General features: G+C 41.4%; 1 protein-coding gene across 4 annotated transcripts in view; it reads right to left on the bottom strand.

The window, feature by feature from the left end:
• The window catches only part of ccny (cyclin Y), a 242,789-nt gene that overhangs the window by 170,210 nt on the left and 52,057 nt on the right, over positions 1-20,522 (bottom strand). The window contains exon 1 of one of the 4 annotated variants that reach the window (XM_078537445.1): positions 18,745-18,764. The exons of 2 other annotated variants lie outside the window; for them this stretch is intronic. In XM_078537445.1, coding sequence (XP_078393571.1) covers positions 18,745-18,760 — 16 coding nt within the window. In that variant the 5' untranslated portion in view covers positions 18,761-18,764. Of the gene's footprint in view, positions 1-10,957; positions 10,977-18,744; positions 18,765-20,522 lie in introns of those variants that run through there. One more of the 4 variants, XM_078537446.1, reaches the window with a different exon arrangement.

Below are 20,522 nucleotides of genomic sequence, written 5' to 3' on the forward strand. Positions count from 1 at the left end.
ACCAAGAGTGTGACTGGGCTCACCTACGATACCTTCTATGATCATTTATCCTGGTATCACACACAGTTTAGGCTTATAGGTGAAGAATAACATTTGGGAAAGATGTTTGACAATAGGTAGCATCTCATCTCAGCAAGAATCAGTGTCTTTGTCAGCCAGTGCTCAGTGCTAGCACACTCACCTCTGAATCAAAAGGCTGTGGGTTCAAGGACCCACTCCAGAACAAATACTCTCGGCTGACATCTCAAAGCAGAACTTAAGGAGTTTGCACCGTAGGATGAGGAGCTAAACCAAGGCCCTGTCCACCCTCTCAATTAGACATAAAAGATCCAGTAGCACTATTTCAAAGGCAAGCAGGGGGGCCTGGGAATCCTTCCAGGTTTGGTCCAATACTTACCCTTCAAATGACGAAAAAAAAATGATTGAGTCACTTTGTCGTTGCTGTTTGTAAAACCAAACGGTTGCTATGTATCCTACATTACAAAAGTACTTATTTGGTTGTGAAGCACTTTGACACATGCTGAAATTGTGAAGGGCACTATATAAATGCAAGGCTTTCTTTTTCTTTAATGAGAAGGGGCAGAAAGATTTACAGCTGTGCTTGTTTTATGGGCAGGAAGTAGTTCAAAGGCTGTCATCTATACAAGACTTTGCTGAAGAACACCCTGGAATTCAAATGGAAGCTGTAATACAGTAATTCCCGTCAGCAACATATGATATGGTAGTCAAGGAAATTAAATGGCCAATTACACAACCTCCTGAACCATAGGAAATGATAAAGAAAACATCCAGAGGAAAAAAGTGATCAAGCAGTGAATACAGAGTGAACTGACTTCACTACTTCCACTTATGCATTTTAAATATAACAGCAAATTAAAGTATTAAACTGAAATAAATTAAGTGTAAACTAGTTTCTGGAAGGATCATTCCCCCATAGCCTCCACTTGATTATAATTCACCATTTAACACAGTCCTCTTATTAGAAATGATGTAAACCATAAATCCAAAGGAGTTTAGAAACTAAAATTTTCTTCACAAATACTTTGTCAAATTTCTTTCCCCCAGATTTTTTCTACTTCTCTCCTGAAAGTGGTGAATCAAATCGAGATACAATTTCCCATTCACTAATCACTCTCTGCTATCATCTTGCTCGCTGCTCTGCATCAACAGGTAATCAACTGAAAGAGGGCACCTTGGATGATCCCTATCCCGTCCTCATCCTCTATCCAAACATTCTTTCCAGGCTTGAAAATTCCCAAACAGAGCGACACCCAGTCTAATTTCAGCTACACCCTCCCACCAGACTGGGCCATCCTACCACAGCCCTGGCTAAAATATAACTTCAGCTCAGATTGGAGATCAAACTTAGAACTTCTCTGATATGCAACACTTGGTACCACACTAGGCAGTGCTTTCACTCATGGAGCCACCGATAGAATGGGGCTGGGTGGGGGTGGGCAGAATCAACTCAAATATACTTTTACATTCTGAGAAATTCTCAGCATTAAACCTTTCAAATCCATCATTTGTATTCTAATTGGTGTAGTCTTTTAACTTTACAAGAACAGTCGGATGGTTACAGAACACAGGTACCCCAGCAAATGGAATAACTTGAAACCAAACACTTACATCAAATGACAAATTCAAACGGCCATGTTCAGAATAGTTTGGCAAATTTTCTTTGAAGGGAGGGGAGGAAGAAGAGGAGTTAGATGAACAGTCTGAAGACATTTCACCACCCAACTCTGAATATTGCCACAAGTGTTGCTTATTGGATGGGCAACAGTTCAATACTAAATGGTTTACCATCCATATACGTATAAAGGAAAACAACATGGAAGACTGGGCAATGCTTTGCACAGAATCTATGAATGTAACTGTTATTCTGGTTATTGCTAACACAGCAAATAGGGGCCAGTGTTCAGGGAAATAGTTCTGAAAATAATTAATGTCAAACCACCATTATAAGTGATCTTTTTTATTAAAACTTTATGGCATATACTGCATACTTAAGTATAATTGTTTTAGGCTGCAATACATTTTTGTGTTAACATTTCATTTTTCTCTCTCAATGACGTATTTAGATGAGGAGATCACAAGACTACGAATTTTTCACAGGCTGCTTCAATTATGATAAAAACACTGTACCAGAGGCTACAATAGTCAATCCTCTTTGGCAGTTTGACTGATGTAGGTCAAGCAATTTATAGAAAGCTAAAGCAGTTACAAAATTATTGACCACACAAATGTTATTGATTTTAACTCATTTTAACTTTACTGATGGGCATTTTAGCCATGTTAGCTGTGGTTCAGCCTTCAAGTCAGATAATTGTAGGTTTACACCCAGACACTTAAGCACCATAATCTAGGCCCCCCTCTGTCCTCTCGGGTGGAAGTGAAAGGTCCCACGGCTTGATTCGAAGAAGAGCATGGGAGTTCTCCCAGTCTCCCGGCCAACATTTAATTTTGAATCAACATCTAAAACAGATGACCTGGTTATTTATTTTATTTGTGGGGCCTAGCTGTGTGCAAACAAGCTACTGCGTTTCCAACATAATGACACTGACTACTCTTCAAAAATACTTTATTGGCTGTAAAGCGTTTTGGGACACTCTTAAGCTGTGAAAGACACCAAATAAGTGCAAGTGTTAAACGTGGCTTTCTTTTTAAAATAACATCTCAAAATATTCCTCAAATAGAACGCTGAGTGAAATACTTTTGTTTTCTATTACTGTTCATAAGCAATGCATTTGTTTAAAAGCTTAATGAAGGCACTACATCAATAGTTGCTGCCTCAAGATCCATAGCAAATTTGGAATATAAAGTAAAATTAGACTTGTAATCCTGCAGTGGAGACATCACACAATATAACAATCCTGCTTAGCGGTCATCATTTCCGAAAGGATTGAGGCATTTCCATTTTTTAAAAAATATTCAGTATTCTGTAAAATAATAACAGAAAATGCTAGAAAAACTCAGCAGCTCTGGCAGCATTTCCAGTATTTTTCCAACATTTTCTGTTTTTATTTCCGATTTTCAGCATCCCCAGCATTTTGCATTTAAGCAAATTTCAGTGAAAGCATAGTCAGCCTTCCATAGTGCTCAGATATGGCTGCTAACTTACGCTCACCTTGCTTGTGCAGCATTTGACACCATTTAATCATTTGCAAGAAATTACATCCGCTCAACTTTTGTGGTTAACAATTATTTATTTCCAAACCTAAAAATTCCCAAAGTTATGAAACCAACACCTCATCTCTGAAACCCAAATCTAGGTGGGTGGCATCATTAAAGTTGCCTAATGGAGAGCCAAATATCTCTGCTTGAGCACTTAGGATCCACATGCCCATTCCATGCATCTATCCCAACCACAAGCCGTGTCTTAAAATTACAAACTACATGTTGATCCTTTAAATTCCAGCCAATTATGATATTGGGGGTAACCAAATACAAATCACTAGAAATGCATGGAATTTAGATCTTCATAAGTGCAAAATAGCCAAATGCACATTACTGTGGTAACTGATTTATAGTTTGATTCGCTAGCGGTGAACACTGCAGAGTTTGCAACCATCAAACCCATTTCTAAATTCCTCCTCCACCCCACCTTAAACTTCAAACAGTGTCTGAAGTTGCCCAACCAGTGGTGTCTGGGGAAAATAAAAGGAGATTTTAAGCAAGGTTAAAAGCTTGGTCAGAAGTGGGTTTTAATGAGGGTCTTAAAAGAAAGAGAGGGAGGTGCAGGGCTTAGGGAGGGAATTCCAGAGCATAGGGCCGAGGCAGATTTAGGTGCAGCTGCAAATACATGAGGCTGGAGTCAAAGGAGCACACAGTAAGGGAATGGAGGGGCCAGGAAGTTTAGATTTAAGACTTTGGGGGACAAGGATCCAATGAGGATTGAGGCAACAGGAAAGACAGATATGTTACTGGAGAGGATACTGGCAGACAATTTTTGGATGAGTTGAAGTTTACAGAGGATGGATGGAAGGCTGGCCAAGGCAAAATTGAAATAATCAGTTCTGGAGTTTAGAAAGCAAGAACATTTAGGGATTTGAGGGCCAATGGGCTGAATGTGGTAGAGGTGGGACGTGTTACAGAGATGAAGTAAGTTTTTGTCACGAGAACATGGCAATGGAAGTACAGTTCAGGGTTAGACTGGAGAGATGAGATTGCAAACGTTTAGTTCAGTCTGAGGTATTGGCAAGGGGAGGGGAATGGATTCAGTCGCATGAATAAGGAACTTATGGCAGAAGCCCACGGTGATAGCTTTGGACTTGCAAATAATTAGTTGGATGTAAAGGAGGGGCACTCCAGAGGTGAATATGCTGAGGTGGGATGAAAAGCTATTGCGAGATATGCTCCATCCATGGTCAGAGCAAAAAATAATTTCCTGGAACAAGCGGTTCACAAGCTTGCCTGAGGTGTCATAAATTACCTGGGCTTAGGCAAGAAGTATCGGTGGGATATCATAAATACACACTTTCCAGCATGGGTCATTGGACAGTGATTAGGAGCAGAAACCCTGGCTCGTTTTTGTTCTCTAATTACCCATGAAATGCCACAGTGCTTCTCAAAGTAACTTATCAGCTGTAATAAATCTTATTGGGATTGCCGGAGGGCATGGTAGTGAAAAATAAATGCAAGTTCTTCATTTTCTCTTAAGTGCATGACACCTCAGGCCATTTGCAGAGCCTTTATAACTGCCTAAACTGAAATGGTTTTTTAAAATATAATTAATATAATAAATCTATAGTTTGCCATCCAATGCATTCCTCATCCAGCTTCTTCTCATCTTCTTTAGGACAAGAACACCTGATCTAAAATAGCCCACACTGGCAGCGTGCCTCATGTTAGTCATGATAATTGAAAACAAATTCTTCAAGAGAGGGGGATGTGTCAGCACAAAATCTGAAGGGGGTTTTATTCACAGTGGGAGTAAATATTGGTAGACAGATAGAAAACTTACTCAACTCCTCATGCTTATGGTTGAGTCACAGCAGCACTGTACCAGATTGGTTAGGGGGAGGAGGAGGAACCTAAATAGTCTGAAGGAGGAATACCATTCAAGTACATACTCATTGCAGGGTTAATGAATCACTGTTTGTTATAAACCTGTAGAAGTGGACTACTGCTGAAATAACTCTAAAATTCAGTATAAAATTATTTGCTATTGTTTGCATAGATTACAAAAAGGCCACTTTCTTCTTAATGTGCCATCTAATTATATCAGGCACACGATATGAAAGTCCTATATATGTATATAAAAAGATAGTTACGATTTGTATCCTTCTTGATATTTTATGAACGGAATGCAAGAGCGATTTTGAGCAGTCAGTAGTTTTATTTTGGACCGAGAAACAGTGCAGGTTATGTGGCATTTGAATCTAATTATTAATATATAATTGTCCCCAGAATTTTGATAATCCACGATCCATAATAGCAAAGCATCACTCCTCAAACGGGAATCAATACTTAACACACAAACAATTTCTCTTCTTTCCCTTTTATTTTCAAGCCTGCTTTCATTTTTTTAAAAATCTCTCCCTGCTGGAGAAGTTCAGTTTTGTAATTGTGGAGGCAAACATACTCCTTAGAGTAATTATATAACGGGTTTCACACTCATTGAATTCTACCTTCATTAGAAAGGAATATATTCATACTAATGAAGATGGATCACAACCATGTCATGGAAGCGACTTACTGTAAAATTCCTCAAAAAAAAAACTCAAGCTTCATTATTTTCAGTTAAAAAATATCCTGCACATGAAAATGTCAATCACATTGACACCCACAAAGTTTTCTTCCTCATTTAACATAAAGAAGCAATTGGGTGTTCCATGGATAGGATGGTTAAATGAAGTACTTTAATATACAAGATTAGAGCAAAAGACTGAATAAATCAAGTAGCAGTGAGAAGAGTTGAACTTCAAGGGAAACCATCCCCTGCCTATGCTATTACAAGTGGACCAACCCTCTTTCTTAGATAACAAGATCACAGCATCAATGAAAATGGGGTTAATTCATTCAGAAATGTCCTCGCATGCAGTCAAGCATCAAGTGAAGAGTGGCCGGGAATGGATAAGAGAAGTTAGTTAATTGTAAGTAATATTCAGTAGCTGTAATAGAAGGAAACAACAACCAGTAGTTATGGTTCATAGCAAATGTTCTCAGTAATGATCATCTCCATCTCCAACAGGTTATAGCCATGCACACATGGTCTGTTCATTTTGTGCAAAATATCCACATTATCACGTTTCTGTTACCATTTTTCAAACTTCCCTGTTTGAAATTTTCCTGCAATTCTTTAATACTGCTTGCTGGCATCATTCAGACTTTCCCCATGAGCTTGAAATTATGATGTCAGGACTGGATAATAACAGATTCAACCAGCCAGAAGAGAAGGTTCTACCAAGAACTGTGCAGTTTTCCCACACGTTTATCCCTGCTGCATCAATTGTGTGCTAACTGCTGCATTTTACCTTATTAACACAACATGAACTTGTAAAGGCAACAGAATCTTCATGACAGTAATTTCACGGGGGTTAGCAGGTACATGCAAACAGTTAACCAATCCTAATTTTGATCTTCAACTGGCATCGTTATGTGCCAGTCTAGTTATCTTCAGTCTTTCTGTTCAACTCGATCTATTACAGAGAGTACACAGTAACTGGATTCCACTGTCCTTGTAACCTGCTCCATTTTAACTCGAGAGCCAATTCCAGTTCTCCATTTCAGTTTCTCTTCTACTCCTTGCAAGGCTATCCATAATACATGAGATATCCCAGGTGGTCTTGCAAGTCCTGTCAACATTTTTCATTATAAATTCCTATGTCCACAGTTCAAATAGAAACTGTCACGTAAACTCAATGTAATTATGCTCTCCCTCCAGTGTCATTAGAGGCAGAGGGAACATAGGCAGTCCCATAACTATTGGTATGGGTATACATAATAGATAGAAAAATAAGTACAGAATGCATGATTCTAAAAGGGGGAGGGTGGAGACTTAATTATGTTTGTGCGCACTTACCCAATGCCCCATCACGTAGCCATACCTCAGCTGAAGATTACACTTCAACAAGGCTCCACATAAAAGGCTCTTAAAAATGAGAGCACATGGCATTGAAGACAACCTATTGTTTTGGCTAGGGAACTGGTCAAATGATAGGAAATACACAGAGTAGAGGCAATGGATATATACTCAGGTTGTCAGAATGTGATGCGCACTGCCCCTCAGGGATCTGTACTGCGCCAGCTTCTCACTATTTTTATAAATTATTTCACTGAAGGTTCAAAGAGCCGTTTATCTAAGTTGCTGATAATACAAAGTTAGGTGGCACAGTAAATAGCACAGGTAGGAGCAGAAAGTTGCAAAGGGACATAGGTTAAGTGAGTGAGCAAAATGTTGGGCAGCGTGGCAGCCTCCAATTTGGACTCTAGAAATATAGATCAGAGTATTTTCTAAATGGAGAGAAGCTGGGAACTATGGATGAGGGTAATTAGGGATGGACAATAAATGCTGGCCTAGTCAATGATTTCCACATCCTGTGAAAGAATAGAAAAAGGATTTTTTTTAAATGAGCAGAGAGATTTAAGAGTTCAAGCACAGAAATCATTAAAAGCTAGTGAACAGTTGCAAAAATAGTTTAGAAGGTTAATAAAATGTTGGCCTTTATCTCAAGCTGGCTAGAACAAAGGGTGGAAACCTTCTGCTCTTTGAAAACAATGACTCTTTTCACTGCCAGCTGCAAACACTGAATATACAAGAAATGAACAGAAAATTTAGTAATTCATGTTTTACATACAATTAAGATATGTAGGCCAGAATTTTCCTCTCGGTGATTTGGGGGCGGGGTCCACTCACGGACGGGAAAATGACGCGGGATGACGTCGGGAGGAACCCCCGATGTCATCCCGGCTCCTTTAAATTTTTAGGAAGGCGGGCAGACATCGAAATCAGCTGTCCACCCGCCAATCTGTCAATGGTCAATTGAGGCCATTGACAGGATCATTAAGCTCATTGACAGACCTGCCCGTCCAACCTTAAGGCTGGCGGGCAGGCCAGGAGCCCCAGCGGGCTTCTGAATAAAGATAAAACCTCATCCACTGGCGGGATGAGGTTTCATCTCAGGTTTTAAAAAGTTTATTAAAGTTTCACTCATATTTATTAACACGTCCCATCTCGTGTGACAGTGTCACACGAGGGGGACATGTCAATAATGTTTTTCTTTCTCTATTTTTAAAGTTTTTTTAAACATTCAGCGCTCTCCCTGAGACAACACTTAGTCTCAGGGAGCAGTGTGCTCTTTCGTGTGCATGCGCGAAAGAGCGCACTTTGACAGATGGGGAATCGCTCCCCCGCCGCACAGGAAGCGCATAGCACTTCCCATTGGGCAACCCGCTGGGCCGGCCTTAATTGGCCCACACACTCAAAATGGTGGCCAGCCCCATTTCGGCGGCGAAGTTCGGCTGGGGCCGGTGGGGCCCGCTCGCCCATCAAGGTCAAAATTCTGGCCGTAGTTTTTCTCCTCCTTCCTGAAGGCTTTGACTCTGAGGTAAACATCCATGGGATTAGCCACCCTGTGGTACCCGATCCAAATGCCCATTAATCATGCGCAAGTCTCGACATTAAATTTCTGTAAGCTATTTTACACAGGGTGCATCAATGGTGAGCTCAATTCTTTCCTTACACAAACACACTTCCAGCAAGCCTCAGTAGATTTAGATCAGGAGAATCCTGGGTAATTATTCCTTTCCTAACCTGCTCACTGAGGCCAATGGTAGCATTGCTTTACTGTTGTCAGCTAACTCAACCCAGACCAAAGATCAAAACTCTGACCTTCTAGTCCATCAAGCTCAGCTATTCACTGGTTAAACTTTGAGCCACCAGCAGAGCAGTCAGTTGAGCTGTTTTAATTGTGCTGCTCAACAATTACATTACATTTACACATTTCAAACTTTAATTTGTTTCCTTTTTCCATAATATCTTTTTTTTCCTATTGCAGTAATCTATTCAAGATTGGCAATTAATATATTCTCTGTTTCTGCTCAACTTCACAAACTCTAATGTGCTCCCTTGGTGCTGGTCCCTCAGTTTTATTCTGGTCTTTCACTCTGTTTTGCACTACTGGTTTGCAATGGTCCTACAGTCTCAAAGTTGGTGCTGACAGAACTCTGTCATTCTTCTCCAATACATTAGTCATACATATAAGGTTTCATCTTAAATTGTTCCATCTGAACGGTCGTTGATCGATCATTCCCATTTTTTCACATTTAATCAGGCTGAGAGGAGAGCTTTCTCTCCTCTCGCACAGTTCCTCCTTCATGGCAATGTCCTCCACCATAATCATCCACCCCATCCATTCTTCTATTAAATGATTCTACTGTCTACATGCGTTAGATTGCAAACCCTCAGTACTTAATGACTCTGATCTTCTGGCAGGGCAGTAGCTGAATAAATATATCTTGACCTATACAATGTCCTTCAACTGGGCAGTAAAAGCCACATTTCTTTTAATTATTTAAAGACATGGTTTCATCATTTCTTATATGGCTCCTTGAATGGTTCTATCCACTGACATTCTTAGGCCCTCACTTTCTTTTCTGACATCAAGTGGATTCCTGCGTCATCTCCACCGGTAAATCTTCCTCCACAAATCTCAAATGCTCCTCCATCGCAATCATATCGAATTGTAATTGCCTATTCATCAATTCATTCTTCCCCAAAACCTCAAAATAGCTCCTTTAATCTTTTCTCCCTTTCATAACCTGCAGGCTTTTAAAATCCGAGCTTAATGTTACCTAGATAATTATTGCTCGATTTACTTTGACGACTTCTCTTTCACTTTCTCCCATAACCTTGATGTCCCTCATTATTGCCCTTCACTCTGCTTTTTTTTTTAAAGTAAGTTTAGTAGGACAATAAATTCCAAAAACTTTTGATATTGTATTTCTCATATGAAAATAAGCACTACCATGAAGCTTAAATTTGAGAGAGAGAGACCAACGGACATGGTGTTCTATACCTCAATATTTGATGTGAACATTTCTTTTCTATAGCAATCTCAGATTTTTTTTATTGGATGGGCATGCCCATTGCATCCCATTTCCAAATACATTTGTTGAATTCCTGTGTCCAACTCATCCTTCACTTCTGAGTGTTAAAAATCCATTATCTGATTTGGTTTACAAAAGGGATAAATTCACCCTCACTCCCTAAGAGCCCACGTCTGGACCCATTTAGTGAATTACCCACAAGGTTAAAAGCGTAGCTAGACAACTAGTCATGGAGCCGCCTTGATCAAGCTATGAATAATCTATTGATTTGAAAGGCACTGAATCATAAAAAGTCAGTTGAGTGCGCAAGAAAAATACAAAAATTATGCAAAATACATTAAAACCTACAACATTTCACTTCAGTAACCAAAGGCTATTCTTGAGATCCATTTCTATGCATGGCCTGATCCCAGTTCGTCTCAACTATTTAATTACACTGATCTTAATTCAAGTGATACCCTGGAGATCTTATCTACCATCTGTTATCCTTACTTTAAATTACAGCATGGCTTTTCCAGCTATCGAAAGGTGTATCTAAGCCTCACGTTTTGCATCTGTGTAAAGTGTTTTTAGCTTCACGTGGACGCTAAATTGTTGGTGTAAATGCCCAATGCGACTCCAGAGTGTAAGCAGCACAAGAATCCCTCCAGGGATTTGTTATGATTTGCTTCAATTTGACACCACATAAAATGAATTTCCAATGTGGTCTCATGCATTAGGCACTCAGGGCGATTCATTACACATCCTCAGCACATTTTATATCTACCTTTCAACAAGTTAAATGGTTAAAGAGCATTCCTATACGATCTAAATACTTAAAATTATAACTTTGGGCAGGTAAGTTTTCCTAAATACAGGAATTACAGCGCAGAATCAGATCATTTGTCCCAGCAGTTCTATGCACCTGTGTATGCTTCACATGAGGCTTCTCAGGCCCCTCTTCATCTCAACGACATCTACATATCTTTCCATTCCTTCCTCCTTTATGTACTCATCCAGATTCCTCTTAAATGCATCCATGCATTCTCCTCATCCACTCTCCAAGGGTGCAACTTCACATAACAACCACTTGCCAAGCAAAGCAGCCGCTCCCAAATTTCCAAAAGGATCCACAGGTCACTATCGCATATTTATAGCCCCTAGTTTGGACTCCCCTGCAGATAGAAACATCTATTTGTGATGAAAAGTGTTAGTCTGTCTCTTTGGTCACTGTTCTAGCAGGTGGCATTTTCCTACAAAGCTTCTACAATATCTACCTTACCAGATGTTTATTGTGATTTTATTTTTACATTTCTCACTGCTTAGTTAACACTAGATTTCAAGTGGTGAGAGCAGTTCAAGGCAGCAGTTCACCACCACCCTTTCAAAAGACAATTAGGGATGGGCAATAAATGCTGGCCTAGCCAGTGACACCCACATCATGTGAAAAAACGTGTAAAAATATATAAATATATAAATAACCCAATTTATTTTAGATATAAAACAGAACAATTAAAGTCCAGCTAGGCAGAAACCAAACTATAAAAAGTTTCATGTTTCAAGCTGCAGTATGAATGCACCACAATTCACTCTGTGAACAATCGCCATAAGTTATTATTAGTATGGCTTTTTTTTTAGGGATTCAAGATCAGAAAGATTGCCTGGTAATATCACCATTAGGAGAATATGCTATGGAGATCAACAGTTTTTTGTACTCATGATTCACAGGTTCCACAGATGCAGAATGATTGTTACAATTACCCTTGTACAACCTCCAATTGGGGATAATGCACTGTGCACAATTACCGTCAAGGTCACTTCAAGGTCAATTGAGAAGAAACAAAAATAATAAAAGGTGCTATATAAATGCAAATTTTATCAGGATATCCTAAAGTGCTTTACAGCCAAAGAAGTGCTTTTGAAATGTAGCCACTCTTATAGGAAATGCAGCACAATTTGTGCACAGCAAGCTCCCACAAACAGCAACTTGGTAATGACTCTTTTTCCTCTGGAATTTACTGCCTAAAAGGATTGTGGAAGTAAATTCAACCATAACTTTCATAGGGGAACTGGTCACCTAATTGAAATGGCAAAGAAAATGCATGGTTATAGGGAAAAAAAATAGGCACAAGACTAGTTGGATTGTTTTTTCTTTAAAAAGAGGCACAGGCACAATAAGCAGAATGGCCTCCTTCTGTGCTACATCTTTCTAAGATCCGATAATCTGTTTTAAAGATATTGATTGAGGGATCAATTTTGGCCAGGACACCGGGGATAACTCCCCTACTCTTCTTTGAAATAGTGCCAATGAATGTTTTACATCCACCCGTGGGGGCAGGCAGAGCCGCAGTTTAATATCTCATGCGAAAGACATCCCCTCTGACACCGCACTACTCCCTCAGTACTGAGCTGGAGTGTCAGCCTAGACTTGTGTTCAAGCACCTGGAGTGGGGATTGAACACTCAACCTTCTGACTCACAGACAACAATGCTAAAAACTGAGTCACAGCTGGCACTCAATTTGAGGAAGACACAATTCAGAGAAATAAAACAAATTTAAGCTTCCAGTTCCTCATGACAGCTTTTTGGGTCAGTCCATTCCAGAAACCAATTATACGCAAGGGATGAAAGTGACAAAAGACTCTACTTTATCAGTCAAGTAAATAAAAATTAGGCCACAGCTTCATGGAGACGCCAAGGAAAAATTGAGCTCCTATTAAAAGGGTTGACCTTTCAAAGATAGATTGACTGTTTGCCATGGATAAATAGGTATTCATTGATTAAAGATAAAATTTATATAAAACATTTCAGAATGCAGCTGGTGTTGCCAGCACTGGAGGTCTTGCATGCTCAGTGATGGATAGGACACTAGGTTTGAAGCTCACCCAAAACAGAACACTGAGGTTGTGTCTTAGCTGGTGTAGTGCTGAACAAGATGACTTCTGTTTTGCTGGCATTCAAGGCTGGGTTTTACCAGCTCTTTGGGGACAGGCTGAGAGGTGGGAACGCAGACAAAATGGCACAGGAAGGCGTCAACTGTCCGACACCTTCCTGCACCATGCTATTTTTCCAGCAAAAGGAAAGATGGCAGGTCAACTGGCACCTCGGACCCCAACTGAGCCAGCTCAGTGGGTGCTTAAGACCTCTTACTGCCTCTGCAGGCATTTTACCGGCATCAGGGGGCTGACCATTGCTTGGAGAGACCACCTAGTGAAACCTGGTGGCCTCCCAGTGGGCTCTGGATGAAGACCTCATTTCTGGGCAGTCCATGGCCCTCAGAGGGCCCCAGCCTACCCCCTCCCATCCCGAGTGACAATGGCCACCCCCATGATACTTCCGATATCTGCCCCCCATGTCCACCCGATCACGAGAGCGTGCCTCCCAGGCTCTAGCGAGCCCAGACTCTACTTACTCGTCTTTTAAGGTCGCCAGCCATTGATGATACCTCATCCTCCAGGTACAGCCCCAAGCAATGGCCACCGCTAAATGTGGCGCTGCTAAGCTGCTAGCCCCATGATTAGGCCGGGAGTTCTTGGGGGTGGGTGGCTTACACAACGCTTAACATTGGGCAAGCATTTGGACAATACAATGGTACTTGTTCAGCCCCAGCTGGAAACTCAAGAAACAGACTCTATGCCCATCCTAATGCATGGTTGTTGTCAACAGGAAACAAATGAATGAGGAATAGGAGAAGATAGAGGAAGGAACCTTGAGGCACTCCTGATGTGACCATTAGGGATAGGAGAAGTGCATGAAGGAGAAGTGCATGAAGGAGAAGAAAATGTGGTCTAGCCTACGTGTGCCTCCAGTTCAACATCAACATGGTTGACACTCAACCACCTTCTGAAGTAACCTAGCAAGTCACTGACGTTCAAGATAACTAGGGATGAGCAATAAATGCTGTGATGCTCACATCCTGAGACTGTTCTTTACTTATTATTCTGCAAGTTGCTGGCTCAAAATTATTAAGACAGCACCAAGAGTTAAAGCCAGTTAATGCAAATCTGACAGTAATGGTTAAAGGATGAAATAATGGCCAGAACATCAGGAGAAATTGTTACCCTTCTTTGAACCAGGCCAAAGGATCTTCAACATCCACCAGAATAGCTCTAGTGTGCTACCCATCGAGATTCCGCACCACTGGATGTCAAATCTACAGCACCTCATAACAACAAAAATTCCCAAAGAGTCAGTCAGCAAAGTTTTCTGCCATAGTTTTGGTAACCTGTCCCAAAGCATATAGGAAGGAGGGGGATAACTTAAAAATAAAAGTGGATGTTAGCCATGAGGTGCACAATTTGCTGCAATCATCAGGTCCACAAAGTACCACCTCCTCTCCTTCCTTTCAACAGTAACCTTGTATTTCATAAGTGGAGAATGATGGCATTTTTAAAAAAGGTATATGTTTGCCATTAAAAATGTATTTTTCCACCTCAGCATACTGTCAAGCAACTTTCAATTGTCCACTTACAGTTTGACAGATGACACATAGCAATCAGTATTCCATTCTATTATCACAGCAACAATGGCGCAGGGTGTGTGGGGGGAGAGAAACATTTTCATGACTACATAACACATGTTCACCCCCACTACGCAAAAAATACACAATCTGTGAGACACAAGCTAGTGTATAAATCTTTTTGATTAGTTGCACTGTCCAGATGGAGAAAGGGAACGGGGGAGGGAGGGACTTCCTAAAGCCAGGGACAACAAAACACATGTTGACGGCACTAAAACCTATTCAATTCTTTTTAAATTGTAGGAAGGCGGTGGAAGGAAAATATGATTTCGGGCAGGTTGCCAAAATAGGGCAAGAACTTTCCAAATGCACATTCTTTTCAGATTGTTATTGTGCGAGAGCACTGCAGCTTTAAGCCCCAGGCTCCAGCTCAGGGAGAAGAAAGGAGTAGCCTGTTAAGTCATACAGTTCTCTCTTTGTGTTGGGCCCATGTCCATTTAAAGGCTTGCGTTTGCTCACTGCTATCAATGATTTATAGATTTGAACCATATTTCTAAGAACGATGCAGATCCTGAATATCCAGTATTTAGAGTAAACTCTACATGGGTCCCATGCAAACAGACCCTAGGCTGCAGGTTAAATACACGAGATGAGTGTATGCTCTTTAAAATGTAACCCTGGACACAAAGACGAGGTGATGGCATCCAAAGGTTAGTGTGAGGAAAATATTCAGCATCAGATCAGCACCTACCACTGGCACAGCCATGACATTTTATACCTTAGGAGGTACTGTTTGCAACAAGCTCAATTAGGGATCTTCTCAACTTCTGGGTGTTAGGAGATTATGTAAAATCACAAAATTACAGCACAGAAACAGGCTGTTCAGCCAACCAGTCCGTGTTGAAATTTATCCTCAGCACCAGCACTTCATCCCCCTTCAACCACATGTCTAACCTATTCTTAAAGGTTTATATGAGCACAGTTTCAATCTCAAACTCTGGCAATGCATTCTACAGTCTTGCAACCTTGTGTAAAAAAAAATTCTCCTAACCGCTGCCCTAAATCTTTTGCATGTAATCTTCTATGTCTCCTTAGCTACCAAAAACAGTATGGTTTATTTATAGAAACAGAAAAGTGCTGGAAATACTCAGCAAGTCTGACAGCATCTATGGGGAGAAAAACAGAGTTAATGTTTCAGCTTGTGACCTTCCAACAGAACTAGATGAGGCAAAGGGTGAAATGAAACTACGAAGCAGGACAGCTTTGAGATAGAGTGAGTCAGTGATGCTGAAGACAGCGGTTTAGAGTCATGTGATGACACATGACACAGTGTCAATCTCAGGATGCGGCGAGAACTGTTTTTCAGGGAGCACTGAATGTCTAAGAGATATAAACTGAGTTTGGCCTTTGGCTGGGATGGGGTGGGGTGGGTTTGGCCATCAGAAGACCCCTTCTGACTGGGGGAGCCCTCCCCTTGGGGCCCAGTGACTTCCAGCCTCTCTCCTCCTGGCCTATTCCCTGAGGTCCCAATGGCTCCCCTCATGATCCCTGTAGATGTTGCCTTCATGCCCGCCACCGCACACCCACCCGCCCCCCCCCCTCCCCTTGCCACTTACCAGTCCTCCAGGTCCCAGGGCTTAGTTCCAGACAGCTCCCTTAAGCCACTGCAGCTTTGTGTCTGGAGAGCTGCCAACCAATCTGATTGGCCGGCAACTCTCCAAAACAGGGCTTCCTCCCAAGTTGGGGTAGAAGTCTAGCTTTATGCCAATCAATACTCGTTGTGGGTTATATGGCATCAGGGCTGCTGGAGTCAGCAAGGATGTGTTCCCCATCGACTCCTCAGAAAATTCAGGCCAATGTTTCAGGTTGTGGGCTTTCATCAGAAGCCTTTTTAACCCCATATCATCCATCCCTTTATAATTTTAAGCACCTCTTTCAATTCCTCTCTGAATCTCTTCTGCTGCAATGGAAGCAGCCCCAATTTTTCCAGTTGTTCTTCATATTTTTAATCTTTAAGCAAGTCAACATCCCAGTGAATCTGTGCTGTTGTCTCCACATCCCATCTATAAGTATAAAGCCCAAAATTGCACACATTACTCCCAAGGTGGACATGAAAAGTTTTATATAGATCCACCATTGCAACATTTTTTGTTCATTAGATTCCACACCTTTTGCCACAAAACACTTATTTATAGTCTTATCCTCTTGAGGTACTCCTTTTAATGTCTTGTGAACCTGAATCCCAAAACTCCACAGCACTTCCACATGACCCTTTTTACCACGGCTTTTAGCCTTTTTAAAAAAAAATGCACCAGCTCATTAGTGGCATTGAATTTCATCAGCCACCTACATACTGAATTGCAAAATCCACTTACCCACGTACGATGGTGAGTCAGTGGTCCAAAAATGATACCACCTGGTACAATGAAAAATGGCATAGATTGGTCTCTTCCCACGTCAGTGCTGCTCCTGTACTCTTGCCCACTGCTGTTACTGCTGCAGTGATTGAATAATGCCTCCCTCAAAGATTGTTGCTCTAAGCACTACACGTGGTATGAATAGTGTGCTTTGGAGGAAAGAGATTTTGGACCTATGGTCCCCAAAGTTCTTCAACATTTGGCTTTTCCTTGTGTCATTTCCGGGTCTGTAGTAGACTAATCGATAGGGATAGAGTGTCAGTTGCAGCTCAGTTTTTAGCACCCTCGCCCGAGTCACAATGTTGCGAGTTCAAGCCCCACTCCATGTTTTCAGCACAAAACTCATGGCTGACATTCCAGTGCGGAGTTCCGCTGAGGGAGGACTGCACTGTTTCAGGTGTCTTCTTTCAGATGAGACGTTAAAGCTGAGCCCCATCTGCCTACTTGGGTAGATGTGAAAGGTCCAAAAGTGCTACTTCAAAGAAAAGCAGGGAAGTTATCCCCAGTGTCCTGGCCAATATTTACCCATCAATCAATATCACACAAAAAAATAACAGATTATCTGGCCATTGCCACATTGCTGTTGTGGGAGTTTGCTGTGCAACAACAATGGCTACACATCAAAAGAACTTCATTGGCTGCAAGGTGCTTTCAGACACTGGTGGCTGAGAAAAGTGCTATAGAAATGCAAGTCTTTCTTTTTTCTTTCCTCTGATGTTAGTCAACAATATTAGTTTCATTGCATTTCAGCAATAATTGTTTCACTGCATTGTGCAACTAGCAGGGTGGAAGAAGGCAAACCAGATGGACAGTGATCTTTTTACTTCTAGCAATTTGTATGTTCTTCCTGTTGATACTACCACTGTACATTGTGAGCTGTGGTAGCAAATGGTCGGGGAGTAGTAGTGGGAAGTGGGGATGGAGAAAGAGAACGAGCTGTAAGGGAAAGCACACCACCCGCTTGAGTTAGAAGGTAGTTGAAAGTTAGCATGTTGAACTGAAGTGGGGGTTGGGGAGGGAGAAACAGAGTGCAAAGTGTCAGCACTAAGAGGCAGGGATTGTGGAGGAGGAGAAACAGTTTAAAGTCAGAGCAAGGGCGGGGGGTTATGAACCAATTGGGGATTAATAGAGGGAATTTGTAGTCGCCGTGCAATTTGTTTTAACCTTGTTGAGATAAATCTTATTTCTTGCTAAAATTATAGAACATTTCAAACAGTAATAGAGCAAAACAACAAATTTCACAGCTGATGAACAGATTTCAACTGAACACTGCTCAACACACCCTCTGATTGTATGATGTTAACTGGATACACAGAGGAGGAATAAACAGGTCATTTTTGGGTTGACAGGCTGCAACAAGCAGGGTACGGCAAGGATCAGCGCTTGGACCTCAGCTATTCATAATCTATATCACTGAGTTAGATGAGGGGACCAGGTGTAACATATCCAAATTTGCTGATGGTGCAAAGTTAGGTGGGAAAGTAAGCCATAAGGAAAATGACACGAGACTGCAAAGGGATATGGGCAGGTTAAGTGAATGGACAAGAATATGACAGAAGAGATAGAATGTGGGGAGTGTGAAGTTATCCATTTTGGAAGGAAAAGGAATAAAGCTGAATATTTTTTTTAATGGTAAGAGACTGGGAAATGCTGGTATCTAGAGAGACTTGGGTGTCCTTGCCCTTACCACAAAGTTAACATGCAGGTTAGCAAGCAACTGGAAAAGCAAATGGTATGTTAGTCTTTATTATAAAGAGATTGGAATATAAAGGTCATGTGTCTTTATGGTGGTTGGGAGGGAGGAAGGGGGTTGGGGTTGCATGTGCTGCATTAGCACCCGTAGCTGGAGGCATGACCTGGAGAGACTGGGAATGTTATATTTCCAGCGATGTCCTCAGGGTCGCGACCAAACTCAGTCAGATGTAGAGCCTGGCCAGAGAGCAGAGAGCAGGTGACTGCAGCTGGAGACCCACGGGATCGGACTGATCCCTGCCATTCCAGCAGGTGGGGAAAGAAGCTTAGGGTAAGGGAGGCCCAAGGCTTCCCCGTGAGGTTCAAAGGAGCACTCCTGCAACAAAACCCAAAACAAAAATCAAAAACTTACAAGTTTCTTCTGGCTCACAGTCACCCTGCCAGCAAGTTTAGCAACAGGGAAATCACTACTGCTTCCCAGCTCAGGCCTTGGACTAAAATAGGTCAGTTCTGGCTGACATTATCCTGATTTTTTTTTTGTTTTTTTTTATTCGTTGGGATGTGGGCATTGGCTAGGCAAGCATTTAATGCCCATCCCAAATTGACCTTGTTCAGAGGGCATTGCTGTGGGTCTGGAGTCACATGTAGGCCAGACCAGGTAAGGATGGCAGATTTCCTTCCCTAAAGGACATTAGTGAACCAGGTGGGTTTCCATGGTCATCATTAGACTTTTAAATCCAGGTTTTTCTGCCCGCCGTGGCAGGATTCGAAACAGAGGATCCCGATTACTAGTCCAACGACAATAACCACAACACCATTGCCTCCACCATATATCTGCGGAGTTAAACAGGGCCTAGCCAGGTTAGGGTGGGTGTGCTGCTTACTTGCCCAATAAAACAGGTTAATACTGAGACATGGTGGAAAAACAGTAGCATTGGGAGATGCAAGTCACTCCCCTCATCCTGTTCTTGCTAGTTGGAGGGAGTTGGAATTCAGAACAATATACTTACGAGAGGGCCAAAACACATTGCACAAAAAACTGCAACACAAAAAAAATTGACTTTATAGATTAGTTCGCTGGCACTTCATTGGAGGATGTACAGCCTAAAACGAATGTTGGGGAACAGAGGTGATTTATGAAAGGAAAACTGCTTTTTTGATTCACTTTTAATATAAATTCCATTATTCAAGATTATATAAGTTTGACAATTTGATAAACTTTATTAAACAAGGATAAATCATTAAAACCATTGGAATGGCACAAATTACAGGCAAGATCTTCTAGCGTTTAATGTAACAAAAATAATGGCTTGTTTTATTTATATTACATTGTTGACTTTTTTAAAAAAACATCACACTTAACCTGACAGTAGATTTAAGGTATCCAATCACATTTTTCGTTAAACGATCTGATTACAACAACTAGAGCCTGGAGGATTCCAGAGTCATTTCCTGCTCCATGCTGCTTTGTTTGTCTCAGCCAAAAGCAGTGGTGGACACAATACAACTGACCTCAGCATCCCCTAGCTGGAGAGGGGAATGGCAGCTGAAGTGCACATTCTCAATGGCTGAGCAGAGATCTCCCCCTTCCCTTCTGTTGAAAAACTCAAATGGAGATCAGACAAGGCCAGAACTGGACCTGCCTCTGCACTTCAACAGGCTGTCAATATTCACGGCCAATGCTTATACATGCAAAAATGCTCAAGGGTTACCTGCACTTGCAAAATTGCATTCCAGTGTGCGTCACTGCCTTCAGAACAGGAAGGGAGAAAAACTGGATGTTAAACTAAAAGACAAAGGGGTCCAATTTTCATTAACACGTACAACACGGAACAAGAGACAGCCACACAGAGACCTGCCATTTTACAAAACAGTTAAGTATATACCAGACTTCGATATAGATTGAACTGAAAATTCACAACC

This window comes from Cetorhinus maximus, chromosome 3 (genome assembly GCF_964194155.1).
Source record: "Cetorhinus maximus chromosome 3, sCetMax3.hap1.1, whole genome shotgun sequence".
NCBI lineage: Eukaryota > Metazoa > Chordata > Chondrichthyes > Lamniformes > Cetorhinidae > Cetorhinus > Cetorhinus maximus.